We start from the raw sequence: 15,987 nt of genomic DNA on the forward strand, positions 1-15,987 counted from the left end.
CAGAGGTTTCTAAAGCACTGGCTGCTTTATAAATTTGTTATCAGCTGCAGGTACTGAGTGCCCCACACAGCTGTGTGCGGGTGTTGAGAGCACCTGGCTTCCCAACACTGTCTGGCCACCAACCACACACCAAACCTGTGGCTTCTCAAAGCAAGGGTCACTCTGATCAAACTGTGGTACTGCTGCTCCCATCCCACTCCACATTCCCAGCAACATCCTCCTGTGCCAGGCAGTGCTGAGCCCTGTACATGCAACACTTGGGATCTACTCTCACTGTTCTCTGTTTGCTGATAATACACCAGTAGTATTTCCTGTAGGAAATCACGTTACTTGCAGCAATGATACTGGATGATTGTTGCTATAGGACACAAAATGAATGACACAGTCACGTTGTCAGGGCAAAGAGAGGGAAGTTTATTTTTTACTTTGGTTTATATAGATTTTGGACAATGACCATGGATTGGACAATGAGGTTGCCACCTCTCCAACCTCTTCAAACTTGAAGTCCATCAATTGTCCCTCCTCAAGAGAGGAATGATAAACAAGAAGAACAGTTTACAATAACATCACTTTGTTTACATGAAAATCTGTGAGAAACAAAAATGCAAACATCAGAAGGCTGAAAAAGATCAGGGTGACAGATGATAAACTCTTTACATCCAGTACAAAAATGATCAGACAAATGACTGCACTTCTTATATGCAATTACAGACTACACAGAGCCTCTTGAAAAATGAGCTGAAAAGGCAACTGGCAGAAATCAGAAGGGCAGGAGTGAAAGATGTGATTCGCCAAGAGGATTAGGATTTTTTAAGTGTAGAATCAGACTCAGTAAGAGAGAGATTAACTTATAGAAAACAGAAGTGCAGAAAATATCCTATATGGACTTGGAAGTTCAGAAGCAAGGAGTGGGAGCAGCAAAAGAGATAAAGAAGATTTAAACCATCTTCCATCCCCAGAGTAGACACAGCTCATGAGGCTGAGCATACACAGTTACCTGAGTCAAGGACAGGGAACATGAAGCTGCTGTTCACTGCTCTGCTGTGTCACCACAGCTCTGCTCAGAACTGCATCTTTTCTGAACCTGTGCTTCACTGCCCTCCTGCTCCAGGCTTTTTCCTGGAGGTTTTAAGCTAATCTGTGGGATGAGCAAGAGCCATCAGGTCTGCCATGAGCCTGCAGAAAGCTGCCTCCACAGCAAGGGGCAGCTGGAGCAGCAGCAGAGCCAACATTCCCCTCCTGGGAGCTGGTAGAGCCTCCACAGCAGGTGGGAGTGAGCCAAACCCACAGGCTACACAATAATGTGGCACCTGGGCTGTTACCTGCCTGACAGGTGTTTTTCAAAACTAGACTAGAGTTTACTGCTTATTGTGAAGAACCATCAGGCAACAGATCAATGCAATCATTATCAATTCCTAGGATTTGCACACCTTTATTAGTAAAATAAGACTTTATTTTTGAAACTGGGATGTCTAAAATTGACAATAACTCACTGTAGGCATGAATTTAGTCTACTTGAATTTTCCCATATGAACCTTACACAGAGCATCGCACAAATGTGACATCAACTGTGCACTGCAGTCATGTGTTACTAATGACCAACCTGTCATGAACAGTCAAGGGAAATTTAATTTACACCAGTCAAGGCTGAGAGAAAAAGCATTGCTCAGAAGAAACATTCAAATAAAAGGAATAACTAATAACTTAATGCTCTCTTAAAAGTTTCTGCACAAAAAATTAAATTATTGCAATGTTAGCTTTTAGGTTATCCGTGTATCAGAGACATAAAGAGAAAACCTTTTAAAATTGAAAAGCAGCAGTAAGGAATGACTTGTGTAGTATTTTAATATTCTTATTTTTGTCGCCATGTCTCTCCCCTTCCACCTGCAGGTTTCACCAAAACTTGGTGAACACACAAGAGAAAGACTGCCATTAGAAATGTGAGAGCTGGGTTCCTGCTTCCCAAATAACACCAAGAAGCAAGAACACTTCCAGCATCTGCCCATTGTAGATTTTTCACACCTTGGTCCTTGTCTAGTACCTGTGTTTTTATATCAGATAAACTGAAGCCAAAATTCCAAGCCTGCCTGTACAGTGTATAGCATATTATATATATTACATTCTGGTGGTCTAGAACCTAGTAGGGCAAGAAAAATCAACTTTAAATTACATAACAGATATTTTCAAGCTATTCACAAGCTCCAGTGAACTCATATTACACATTTGCATAAGTCTGTACATAATCCTGCTATGTGTGCTTCATCTGTGCTTTTTTCCTTGCAGAACACCCCTCTGATATGACTTACAGCCAAGACTCAGCCCTAACCTGTAGCTCTGTGTGTTGTAAGGGCTCCTCAAACCTGCAGGATGTGCAGCATCACCAACTTTAGCCCAAAGGATTTCCCTGCTGCTACAACAGCCTGAAGAAACATAAAATCTCTGCTCTGCCATACACTGGGTTTGTGAGATTGTTCTCCTACTTCAAAACACAATTTCTAGGTAAAAGTACATTTTACACAAGGAGTATTATTGTAAATCCTTAAATGCTGTTTTCATGTTATTTGGATATTAGCTGGCATGACCAGCACTCTGCAATTCCAGAGATGGAAGGTGAGGAAATTCAGCTGCTGCAATCTGAACTTTTACAGCAGGTGAACCTTTGCACATTTTAGTCTCTGCAGACTGTATTTCTCAATCTATCTAGATGCCCAGAAACCCGAATTACAGTCTGATTCCTCAAACTGACACTTTTTCTTTTAATTCCACACAATCTGGAGATGCTGTTAAAAGACCTGAGGCCAAAAGCTTGGCTGGCTCACACCTTAGTTGTTTAAACACTGTTCAACACTGCATGCCCTGAATCATACTTACAAAGGCTTATTTATTAATGTTACAGTATACAACAGTTCTTAAACTTAAAACAGATCTAAGAAACCTATTTCAGAATAGGTTTTATTAGATTTTATTTAGAATATTTTTATTCTTGTTTTATCCTCAAATAAATACAAAGCTAATCCTTCCCCCAAATCCCTCAATAACACTAAGTGTATTAAATTCAGTTCAACATCTTTTAATTACAGAATCTTGTTAAGCAACGTCCACATTTTTATTACCCCAAGTTTCTCCTTGCTGGGATGTGAGGCACATTCCCAAAGGCTGCCACAAGAGGAAGAAAAAACTCTTAATGGGCTCCTCCATGACAGCTCAGAACAAGGAATTTGCTAGGGAAGAAATGGAGAAACACCTCCTGATGGTTTAATTTTAGGCAAGGAGAACAGACAACTGCAGTAATTTATCTTATTTTTCCCAAACATATCCACTCCCACTAAAGCATATCTAAATTGTATCTTTACTGCACGCAGTTCATGTTCCTTCATTCCAAATGTGCCCTCTTGATCAATTCTGCCGTTCTGCCAACATCAGAACACCTAAGGCCAGGTGACATCACCTCCAGCAGTAGGACACTCTCCCTTGGAGGACATAATCCTGCATACTGGAGTTACACAGCCCCACCACAACAAAGCTGGAAAACTCTCCTGCAATGGAAAATCTTTAGCCTTGAAGGTCTCTTTATGGAAAGTGAGAGTGTCAGTTCTGGCCAGGGCTTTTCTGAGCAAGGAAACAAAACATCCTTACTTGTGCAAATCAGAATCTCCAGCAGGAGCCCTCTAAAAAAGAGCTGGCCTTTATTTTCTGTTGTGAATACAATACACTCACCAAAACTCTATGCTGGCTGTATAACTTGGGGTTTTGTGGTGGCATTTTTTAAACAGAGGTGCATCAACAGATATTTCAAAACAGGAAGCAGAACACAGGGTCATAGAATGGTCTGGGTTGGAAGGGACTTTAAAGATCCTCTCATTCCAGCCCCCAACATGGGCAGGGACACCTTCCATTAGTCCAGGTTGCTCAAGGCCCCATCCAGGGATGGGGCATCCACAACTCCCTGGGCAACTTGTTCCACTGCCTCCCCACCCTTACAGTAAAAAATTAATCTAATCCTACCCTGCCATCTCTCAGTTTAAAGCTATTCCCCTTTGTCCTGTCACCCCATGCTCTTGCAAACAGTGTCTCTCCATCATTCTTCTCTCATGAAATAGGCAATTTCCTTCAAAGAATGCAATATATTGATGCACACCACAGTTCCCTCCTTCCAGCTTTTTTCCAGGTTGTGATTTTTTGGATGTTTTGACTGCCTCTAATCATGTGGGATTTAAAGTGGATCTGTCTTGGTACATTTGTAAATATAGATGATATATGCCAGAAACAACTCTTCTCAAGTTCACTGTGCTCAAATAAAGCTGAACACTGATTTAAAGAGGTAACATGTAAAAGAATAGGGTAATGTTTTCCTCATTATGACATTAAACATCACCTTGAACTGCAATGTTCTGGAAAGTTAAAAAAAACAGCACTTAAAACAGCCTGACAAAGGCCAAAATCTTTGGAGAAAGGAATAGAGATGTATCATGAGAAATAACCACAAAGGTGACAGAAAATAAAGGCACTGCACCCGAAGAGATGGCACCAGTGAACAGCCATGGGAAGAAAAGCAGCACAGACAGGGAAATAGCTCAACACAGCAAACAGCAAAAGTCTAAAATAGGGGAAAAAGGGGAAGAAGCAAAAGGAAAGCTGCCTGCAGGAAACGACCTGGCAGGCCATGAACAGAGGGAGACTTACTGAAAGCAGCTTTGTCCACAGGCTGATCCCATGGCTCCAAAGACAGCTCCTGCTGGGGTTCCTGGAGGTGGCAGCTCTGAAGGCATGTCCTGATTATCAGCTCTGTGGACAAAGCAAATTTTAAGAAGTCAGGGCAACATCTCTTTGCATTTCCTGTGCTTCCTCCCACCAGGGCTTGTCAAGCGCCCAATTTGTCCACTCAATTAAAATTTGCCATTTGTCTCATTACCGTACAAATTACTCCTTCCCCCTGTAATCTGTGATTTTTCTGTCTGTGAGTCAGAGAAATGCCAATATTTCCTACAGAGACTCAGACAGGTGTGGTCTCTAGTGGGGTCTATCAAAGACCAAATATTTCTGTCTACAAAGTAATTGTGTTCCTGAAGGGCAACTTTTTGATCAGTCATGTTGCTAAACAAAACCATTTGCAGAATGGGCATCAAAATCCCAAACGCTGTTTAAAACATAACAGTCTCCTGATGTTTGCCACACAGCATCATCTGGGTGTTACCTGTGACAGCAGCTCCAGAGGCAGCGAGGAGACCCCAGTGACCAATTACAGACTCAGCTCCTGAAAATCAGAGAGAAGTGAAGGGCCAAAAATTCGTCAACCAACCCTATCAGGTCCTGTCTGCAGCCATGATGCAGGAAATAGCATCTCCTCTTTGCCCTTGGTCATGCCAAAAAGAAACAGAATCAGCAATAATAATACAACAAGGCAAGGGAGGCTACCAACAATTAACTAAAATTGATTGCATCTCTAATACAGCATTGTGTCTTAGTTCTTTAAAAATGTTTGTGCAAGACAGAGTTCTTCATGATTTAAAATGATTTCATATTTAAAAGGGAGAAAGCTGAGCCTCTCTAAAGCAATAAGGGAGACCTGATACATATCCACAAGAAACTGATCCTCTCCAGTAACACAGTAAAAACACACATTTTTCTTCAAAATTTTATTTTAATTTAAATTATGGGGCCAGCCAGATTTTTTGGATACGAAATGCATTTTCCTCAGGAGAAATTAAATGTTACCATGGAAATAGAATTACAATTGTATACATCTCTTATTAAAAAAAAAAAAAAAAAAAAAGAAAAAAATAAAAAGAAAAAAAAAGCCAAACAAAAACCCACTTGCATTTAAATATGTTTTAGTAATACCCTTTAGCCTTCAAGCAGATAAGAAACCACTTCCAGAACAAGTTTTTTAATATGAACAGCACATTGAAGGAGCTTTAATTTAAATACAACTTCTTTTCGAAAGCCAACATTCAAATGTTTCCACATATTTAAAAAGTCACCATAGCCATTGATTCCAAGGCCTAATAGAGAGAAACCTCTATCCCACTCCAAATGTTTTCACTTCTTTACACATAGAAATCTTTAGCACATCTACATCTTTCTAAAGAGGAAGCCTTACATGTTATGGTGAGTAACTTGGCAAATAATGTTTTCCTCCACTAAGCTATGATAAACCAAAATAAAACAGACTGTTAGTACTGAACTACAACACCACCTCAGTGCCAGCTTTGCCTGGCATCTCTGGGAAGAGTCAGCTCTTTTCTTTCCTGTAAGCAAAATGATTCTGTTTGCAAAGGACATGTGAAGAACCTTCAAAAGACCAATTTTAATGAGCAGTTTTTAACAACCGAGTGAAAACACTCAATTTTCTGGAGCTCTCAGATTCCCCTTGTCAAGGCTTTCAAATCAGCTCAAACATCACTGATTGCGAAATATTTCAAATGGGAAGAGGACAGGAAGTAACAAACATTTTCTGTAGCATTCGCAATCATTCAGTCATGCAGAATTGGAACTTTCAGACCCCAATCCACGAGTTTTTACTTGGTTGTGATCTTAGCATTACTATATGACGGATAGATACAATTTTAATAACATCATTTAGCTATATTTAGTAGATTCCTTTTGTATGGTCACAGTAACAAAAACATGGTGCAAAATCAGTTGGGTTTTCTGTTTTTATAAATACTGATAGTTTGCAGCATTAAAGAACAAAATCAACAAAAAATTAGATCATTTCGTTATCCTAGGACAGCTATGAAATTGTTTCTTGAGGTCGGAGGGAATTAAGTCACTCACTCACACAACTATTGTACTGGGTTATTTACTATAAGAAATGATGCACTGCAGGCTCCCCAGAAGTCAGAGGAATCGATATTAATTTAGCATAATCCTTGCCATTTGCAGAGCTGGTGAGCACAATGCTGGTTTAATTAAATAAGGCCAATATTATCTGGTAAGAATGTAGTAGAAAGGGTTCCAGTTCTCTGTTTCAGCCTACCCTAATTGATGGCACCTCATTAGATAAGTGAATACAAAGAATTTGTTTGGGTTTGAGTTTTTGTTTCCTTTTAAATGCTGCAGTACTTAAGATTGTTAAATCAGCATTTCCATGTGATCTGAAGTATTCAATTACATATGAGCATTCATTTTGCAAAACTCAATATTAGGTAATAGTTACAGACTAATACAATAACATTCCTCTGCTGTACAAATTAAATCATATTTTAAAGAAATGAGCAGCCTAGGAGTTATATACAAAAGAAACCAGCAAGCATTGTTGAAATGAAATGCAAAATGTCACTGCTAGCTCTACTGTCTGAAATACCTTTAAAGTAAAATTAACAAAACCCCTTAGAACATATTTCCAAGTTTACAAGTCAAGTCTCAGAAAAATCAAATCATGTCAAAAAAAAAAAATCTATAAAGCAGTGAAAAGCATATATACATTTTCCTTATGAACCTTGAGATTTCACTCTTTTAAAAGTTGCTAAGTTTCAATATCAGTTTATTTGCAAGACAACTGTTTATCCCAATAAGCTCACATCTTAGATACATTTCCCCTTTGATTACAAATAAAGCACTGCACATTTTTTTTTTTAATCAAGGCATATAATCTTATACTATGGTGCCAGGTATGCACAGGTCACATTGTGCTCATTATCTCAAACAAGGTAAGTGCAAACATACAGATTTATTCAGATTTGCAAGCATGCAACCTGTTACTTAACTACATGAATACCTTCTCTCCCAGACCAAACTAGTGTCTATATGTTTGCTTTCACGAACCTAGAATCTTTCTTTTCAGGTCTCCTAAAACAAACAGTGTCTTTGAATTCTGAAATGACACAAATATCAAGAAAGTCCACATTGTGCAAGAAAGCAGCAGCTATGTTTCTCAACTTGGACTAAAAATGAAAAGAGAAAAACAAAAACCGTTCACTGAACAGCAGATTAGCAGTAATGTTCCTCATGAATCGATAAGAGTGCCTGATGCTGAATATCTAACAGCAAATGCTGAATTTGGGTTTAATATTTTAAAGGTTTATTGGAGTTTAAGCTTCTTGCTGCGCTGGTCTCTTCAAATCCCTGATCTGTTTAACTAAATAGGTCTTCTCATCATTAAATTGTTCATCCTCGGTCCTGTCATTCTGAAACTTGCTGAGGAACTCAATAAGTTTGGTCTGGTTCTTTAGAAGGATGTCTAATATAGGCTGTGTCTTGTTAGGATTGGCTACAAACACCTGCAAGAAAACAAAAGACATTGAGCACAACGGCAAGAAACAGAAAGTTAAGTTAAAAAAAATTATCTAACAAAAAATTATCTAACAAAAATACTGGTGATGATAAATTAAAACTATGTTTTAATTATTCCATTTAATTATTCCCACAGAAAAAAAATAATGGGGTAAATGCAAATTTTTAAATAAAATTACTTTTTTTTTTTTAATCAGGACATAAGCTGAACAGCACTACCCAAGTAAATTTAGTCTGTGGGAGGTGACCAGCCACAACAGCCTCTGCAGAAACCACTGAAGACATTTTATGGTTATATACTATAGCAAATTTATGGTTTCATATCATGTGCACCATCTGATGGGTACCTCACACTTCACTGCAAAGTTTTAGACCTCAAGTTATAATTCTTAGCTGCCTGTCTGCTGCAAGCCAGAAGCCATCTGTTATAATGTTCAAATTACAATTCAGGTGACCGACCCTACTGAAATACTGCTGTCCTTCAGAGATCATGCCGTGTGATAAAGCCACTTTTGAACCCCATGATTTTACATGGAATCATGCATTCCTCCTTATCTTACTGCATTTAATTCCAAAAGTTTCTAAGAGACATTACTCTGACAATCACATGAAGTCCCTAAGTGGTTTCTAAACAGTTTTCAAAAGATAACCAAGATATCTAAAGATGGATCATAATAAAGCAAACATCAGTGCTCTCTTTATTTAATCACTTAGCAGGCATTAAGATAAGCTCCATTTAGGCTCAACTAAGCAGTTTAGTCAATTAACTTGTGGTCAGATTCTTTCTATTTCCTGGTGGGGTTTTGTAACATACCTTGAACACATGGAAGGCCTCAAACTGAATGTTACGGCTCTTGTCTCGTAGAAGGTTCATCATTAGTTTGAGATTTTCAGGTTTACTGATGTACTTCGTCATAATTGTGAAGTTGTGTCTGTCCAGTAACAATTCACCAAGAAGCTGAAGTCAGAAAAGAAGCCCAAATGAAAAAGTTACTAACACTGGACATAAGAATCAGCTTGTTTATAAATGCTTTCAAACCTCCTGAAGTGGTGTGGTGTTCGGTGAATGCAGTACCAGTGGCCAGTAGATAAAGTAACAACAGAACTAAATGCCCTAAATTTCAAAGTGCAGGTGCATTTTCCCCTTATTTCAACAACACAGTTTCTCCTTTTCCTCAGAAAGGGAAAAAATCACACTTGTTCCCCCTTGTTGTGAATTGGAAAGGAAAGAGAAGTCTTTTAATTTTTTCCCCTATGACTTAATTTTTTTTCACTTATACAGAAGCTATTCAGCATAGAATGAATGCCTTAAATAATAAACAAAACCCCAATAAAACAGGTTAGTACGTCAAATGAAATATTAACACTTCTTTTGCTACCTAAAGGGTTTAAAAGGATTTTCCCCACAAGGATCACCTTTGCTGCAAGCTCTGTATTACATTTATGTTCACTATTCCTTACCTACTTGAATGTAAGATCCTTATTGCTTTAGACACATCACATGAATCTTTGTTAAATTATTTAAATGTAACCAGACTTGTTGAAGGGAAGAAATCAACAAAAATAAAGAAACTTGAGGAGCTATTTCTTCAGAGGTAAAGAAATTACTTTGGTCTGTGCTGGACACTAAATAATGTAAGAACTGGACTAAAAAAAAGTAGCTGATCCCAAGAATTAAAATGTATGGAGAATTATAATAAATACTATTCAAGGCTGTTACAGAAGCCATTTCAAATAAAGTTAACTCACCTTGAAAATAAAGCCAATCTCTTTGCATTTAAGAAGAAAATAAAATTGCCTTACCTTAAGTGACTGTCTCTTTGTCACATAATTTTCTGAATGAAGTAACTTCTCATATTCACTGAAGAACTAAACACAGAATAAAGAGAAGGGTTAGGACTATTAAGTGTCATAGGCATCCTCTTCCAAATTATTGCAACAAAGTGGAGGAGAGGCAAATCCCTAACAAAACCAAACAGAATCTGAAATCTCAGTAGATTCCTGTAAATCACTACATTGTCACTACTTACACTTTCAAAGTGTATACAAAGTTAAATACTGAATATGCTTTAAAAATATGTATTTCCTCTTTCAAGAGACTTTAATGTTTAGACTACAGGGTAGTAGGAGGAGTTTCCTCATTATTCCTTTTAGAAATAGGTTGCCCAGAGAAGCTGTGGCTGCCCAAGGCCAGGCTGGAAGATGCTGTGAGCAATCTGGTGTCGGTGCCCATGGCAGAGGGGTGGGATGAGGGGATGTTTGAGGTGACAGCTCCTGCCCTGGGCACTGCTCCCCAGTTCCCAGATTCCCAGGGATATCCTGGAAACCACGGCACGGGCTCCCTCTGGAGGAGAAGCCAGGCCTGGCTCCAACAGGACCACATTCAGTGTAAGACTTGGATGTCTTGTATTCCTCACCAGATCAAACTAAATTTTAAATTTCCACAGGGTTTTAACAAACATCAAAGTGACCAATTGGAGTTGCCATTCAGTGTGTCAAAACGTGATGACATCACTGAGTCAGGAAGGACTAAAATAAATATTTACCTTGCACAATCTTCAGGTTTTTTATTTTTGTCAAGTTTTACTATGCATGAGTAGTCTGTTTCATAGCTGTTAAATAGAGTTTCACTGTTACTTGTTTTAGAAATACATTGCTCAAAATCTCTTAATGTTTCAGATATGATCTCACAGCAAGAAGAACTTTGCTCTGAAGTAGATGAAGAGGTCAGCTAAGTATCAACTCTACACATCTAATTTCTTGGAGCCTCTTAAGTGGTTCCCAAACAGTGCCTAAAGCATTATTCAGTATATATTTCAGGGCTAAAGCAAGTAGTCAAAAAGGGAATAATAATTTTTGTCTCCTGTTTAAAGCTGAGTCACTCAGAGGAGATATTTGTGCTTTAGTGAACATGCCTAGAGACAAGCCTTTAAGAAATCAATGTGATTCCAAGTTTGTTTGTTGGTTTTGGTTTTTTGTTGGTTTCTTTTTTTATTATTATAATTGCCTGGAAAGTTTGAGAGTTTTAATCAGAGTAAGATTTAAACACTTATATATCTTTGTGAAATAATGTGTTGAAAGGCAAAAGGATTGAAGTCATGTCGCTTAAAATGCTGGGATAAATGAAACATTCTAACACTTTGTTTTAGTATTAGGGGTGAAACTGAACCTGAAGTTCAGTTGATTTAATATTGTGTGGAAACCCCGAAAATCAGAGCTAAGCAAGGCAAAAACCCAGCAATTTCTCCAAATAAGATACACAGCACCAGAGAGCTCTAAATATGAAAAGGTGTCTGCTCACCCTATCGTAATGTTGTTCCAAAAATTCTGCACTTAACAACTTGTGTCTTGTCAGCAAATCCTGTAAAAAAGCACAAACTCAGTACTATCACTAAAAAGATTTAAACAGTATGAAGACATTCTCATACACATAAGACATTTAATCCAAAATTCTGCTATTTCATTAAACACACTAATTTAGGACACGAATGCAATTACCTGGACACTGCTCAGGATCGTGCCATCACTTAGGAAAGATCTGTGATGAGTTACTTTAATTCACAGAGAAACAGCCTGTGAAATTATCACTGAAGAGTTCTATTTATGGATCAAGGCTATACTCTGCACACAGCTACATATCACCAAGGTTAAGACCCACCATTTAATATTGATTAATATTATGCTTATTGTCCCTATGACTCATTGTTTCAGGCATACAAAAATGGAGCCACAAAAAATTTCCCCAGACAAAGTAACAGCATTGAATATCCTCAGGAGGAGCTGCAGACACAAATTTAAAGCTCCTGGCATGGGAGTACACCTGCATTTAGGTAATGCATGATACAGCTTACTCTCCAGAACAAAATTTTGGGGAGCAAATATAAAATATGTATTTACAGGTGTGGCTTGCATTCTGAGAAATAAGGAAAAACAGTGTGCAGCTTACCCATCAGCATCAGACCCGTTTCCTTCCCCTCTCCCAAGGCTTGTTTTGCCAAGAACATCACACACAGGAGAACAGCTCACAAAGCAGAGAAGTAGAGAAGTAACAATTCCAAGGTTGTGAGGAAATTACCTTGAAGGTGGCAAATGCATCAGAAGCGATGTCAAACGTTGACATCTCCACGTATCTGAAGAAGTCGTAAAATTGTTCTGACCACAAGATGATTTTAGCTAGTGGTTCATGCCTGATGCATTCCCTAAGCATTATCCCACAATTTAGAGCAATTTCTGGAGATTCGTACCTATTAAACAAACCAAACAAAGATTCTTTATAAATTTATAAACTTTCATGAATTAGCACTGCAACAGCACATTGCTAATTACAGTGTTTAGTACTATCAAATAAACAAACGCATAAAAATTAGAGGTACTTATTCCTGCATTAAACTCCATTTTTAAATATTGCTACAAAATACAGCTGAAATAGCTGCCAGTTACAATTATAGCCAATTCAAAGGACTTTCACAAACTGGGAAACAAGACTAAATAAAAATAATTTTTTTGCTCTCAAAATCAGTTTTCTTGTTCCATATTGGTGGGATTACAGACATCTGGAAAAACAGTAAATGATCTGCCTTGAAAGCTTCTTGCTTAAACATGACAGCAATTTACATAAAACTTTCCATATGAGCATGAGGGGTTAACAATACTGGACATGAATTCAGATTTCCTCTTTCATTTAACCATTTTTCAGCATCACTGGCTGTGCTGCACATCATGGGGTTCCAGCTTCTGGAGCAGTCACAGCCTCTCACATGCCTTCCTGCCTTACATGTCCAGAATCCTCCCTCCCAAACCAGTGGAAGCTAACTGAAATTCCCCAAAATTTCAGGAGAAAAGTATCATTCTGCATACTGAGCATTAACTATATTATCCTAGAAAAACTGAAATAATTTTCATTAAATCCTGCAATACTCTCCCATTCAAGCTGTTGTGGAATTTCAAATCTACAGAACTGTTTGAAATTCATGGCACAGTTTAAATTTACATAAATTTGTCTCAGTTAGATATCAGATATAACATTTAAGTTGTTAAATGCCCATTTCAAACATCCTGACTTATAAATGTGAGTTTCAATAACCCCTGTGAGAATAAATCTCTCTGCAGAGTGACAGCAGAGACTAAAAGTGAGCATCAATGTGCTGCAACCCTCATTCAGCCACTTACCAATGAGAACACGCTGAAAAAGCAGTTTTATCTCTCTGGGCCTAAAATACCTTTGCTTTCTTTTGTAAATTGTTTTGAAGAAGCAACAAATCAATAATACTTTTCACATTATGCCACAATTAATATTTTTTTGTCCCTCTAACATTTAAATGACATTACAGGCTACCAATAGGCAAATATCCCACTGAGATGAGTGGTCCTTTCATACACCCTTGAGTTATCCCAGTAGGTGGAATAAGTACTCCCTGACTACAGCAAACTTATCCAGCAGCTGTAATTATTCCAGCAGAATTATAAATAGCTGTATATTTTTTTAATTGTTTATTAATGTTCGATGAGCTTGTCTGTCCCAAAATAAAACAGTGGAATTGCAATTTTCAGAACTTTCTTATTTAATGTTACTAGAAATGCAAGCAATTATTTTCTGCTTTCACATTTGAGAGCTACAGCTCTACATGTATTCGGTATGGCAGGACCCTGCAATATCCAGCACACCAGATATTACAAGAAGAGAGGTAGAAACAGTTGTCTGGCATGCACAATATGCCTCAAAACATTCTTTTTTTGGTCAGGTTTGTGTTGGTGTGCTTGTGTCAATACAGCAATAGAAACCACTATGAATAAGAAGTCTAAGGCCAGCAAACTGGGAATTACTGTGGTTAAAAGGGAAAAGAACAGCCTTCAACTCTTGATTAAGTTCACAAGAGAATAGTTTAAAAAGGGCTTAAACACAATACTGAAAGGAAGACATCATCTTACAAGAGTATTTCAGAGCACTAACAGTTCTCAAGTTTCAGTTATAATTCATGCAAAAGTAGATGGTTGGTGTTCTATTTCCTAAATTTTCCTTCATTTAGGAGAATTACAGACCCCAAAGTCAAGGAAAAAGAAAATAAAACCAAGCATATTGCAAAGGAAGAACAAACATGTCAGAACTCACTGTGGCTCCATGCATTTAAAAAATCTTTACTTCATATAAAAGCATATTTATGCTTCAGAGTGCACATACCCTTTTAATAGCATGAATAAGATATTCTGTTGAGTGCAGATGTATTCAACTGTGGGAGTTCTTGTACCAATTTGTCTTCTGAGAATGTTGTTGAAAATTTGCGCAACATCTTTCTTGCCCTGTCAAAAACAGCAGCAGTTAAATGCAGAATATTGAAGTCCACAGGCAAGTTAACAATTAAACATTATCATCACCTCACGCAGCTGTACTGCAGGGATTCTGCAGTTCAGGCAGCCTCCACACTCTGATCTTGAACAGATTCAATATTCTCTTTCTTTATGCCCATTTCAAATATAACAAAGCACTCAGAACACGGCACCACGCTACGGCCAGATCATGGGGAATTTATATTCAGAAGTAAAGCCAGTTGATGTTTCATCAGATATTTCTAAGTAGCATCCATCTCCTGGGATTATCTGATTTTGCTAACAGCATAACAGTTTTTAACTGTGCTCTTGCCTGGAAGTGTATTTCTTCAACATTGCATTATCCTCCCCCCTTGTCTAGGGACACAATGCCACCATTAAGAGTGTGCAGAGCATTTCCAACTGCAGTGTTAACATCCAACTCAGAACTGCAACTTATGAAAGTGGAATATATAAATTAATGAATAATAGACACAGAAATCATCCACTGACCTAAAATGGAAGTCTCACATTTTTCAAGGCACAAAAGAAGTATAAATAAGACCAGGATGGTGGAATTCATCAAAAATTATACACAAAAAATGCACAAGCATAGCATCAGACAGTGTAAAAGGAACTGGAAATGTTCTTTGTTGAATAAATACACATCTCCTGTTTATTTCCTCTGTCAGACCACAGCTGAAGATGACAAACTGGTAACAAAAAGCTGATTATAAACCTAAGCATTTTTCACTATCACTCACACACATAATTTAAAAGCCAGATTTCTGCAATTAACTGTCCATTCTGGACTGCACAAAGACACCTTCAGGATTACGTGTTATCAGATCTATTCCAGAAAAAGATCAGGCCAGCTTGTACTAAGCTTGGACCTGCAAATTAAAGCCTGTTAAGCAACTCCACCTACAGGTTCCCCGAATGTTCTACACCAAACCTAGATGTAGATAATGTTCCCTGACAAGCTCTAGCTGTAAATCTCCTGAGTAACACCAGGAAGCTTTTGAGTAAAATGCAGGGTGTATTTAACTAGCAAGAATTTTAAAAACAACATCAATTATTTAAAATTCTTTCTGTGTTCTAATCAGTGTAAAAAAGACTGCATAAGAAAAAATGCAATGTTTATGAAAATGTAGGAGGACTGCAGTTTTACAAATGGCGTGTTTGTGAATTACCACGACCAGTTTTGCTGAAGTGTTGTTTTCAGGATATAAGAGAGTGTTTGTAAACGCTTGTTTTCTCAATTACAATTCCATTGAAATCCAGCCCAAAGCAACACCAGAACTCTTTGTTCTGACATAGTAGAGCAGTGTTTGCAGGAATTGCTTTACTCAAACTGCACATAATATAATCATCAACTCCCATTCACCAGCGCTGCCAGTGCTGTGCTGGTCACGGCGTTTGCCTTGGAGTCCCCAGCAAGAACAGCTT

At 37.9% G+C, this 15,987-nt stretch overlaps 1 protein-coding gene across 6 annotated transcripts in view; it reads right to left on the reverse strand.

Annotated features, from left to right (window-relative positions):
- Positions 1-390: 390 nt before the first annotated feature.
- CAB39 (calcium binding protein 39) overlaps positions 391-15,987 on the reverse strand; it is a 47,409-nt gene continuing 31,812 nt past the window's right edge. For all 6 annotated transcript variants that reach the window (XM_083868995.1, XM_083868994.1, XM_083868996.1 and 3 more), the window contains 7 exons: positions 14,414-14,532; positions 12,311-12,479; positions 11,537-11,596; positions 10,039-10,104; positions 9,050-9,193; positions 5,195-8,222; positions 391-4,785 (listed from right to left, as the gene is read on the reverse strand). In XM_083868995.1, the coding sequence (XP_083725121.1) occupies positions 8,034-8,222; positions 9,050-9,193; positions 10,039-10,104; positions 11,537-11,596; positions 12,311-12,479; positions 14,414-14,532 (747 nt within the window). In that variant the 3' untranslated portion in view covers positions 391-4,785; positions 5,195-8,033. The remainder of the gene's footprint in view (positions 4,786-5,194; positions 8,223-9,049; positions 9,194-10,038; positions 10,105-11,536; positions 11,597-12,310; positions 12,480-14,413; positions 14,533-15,987) is intronic.

This window comes from Zosterops lateralis (assembly GCF_965231275.1).
Source record: "Zosterops lateralis genome assembly, chromosome: 10".
NCBI classification, from domain to species: Eukaryota; Metazoa; Chordata; class Aves; order Passeriformes; family Zosteropidae; genus Zosterops; species Zosterops lateralis.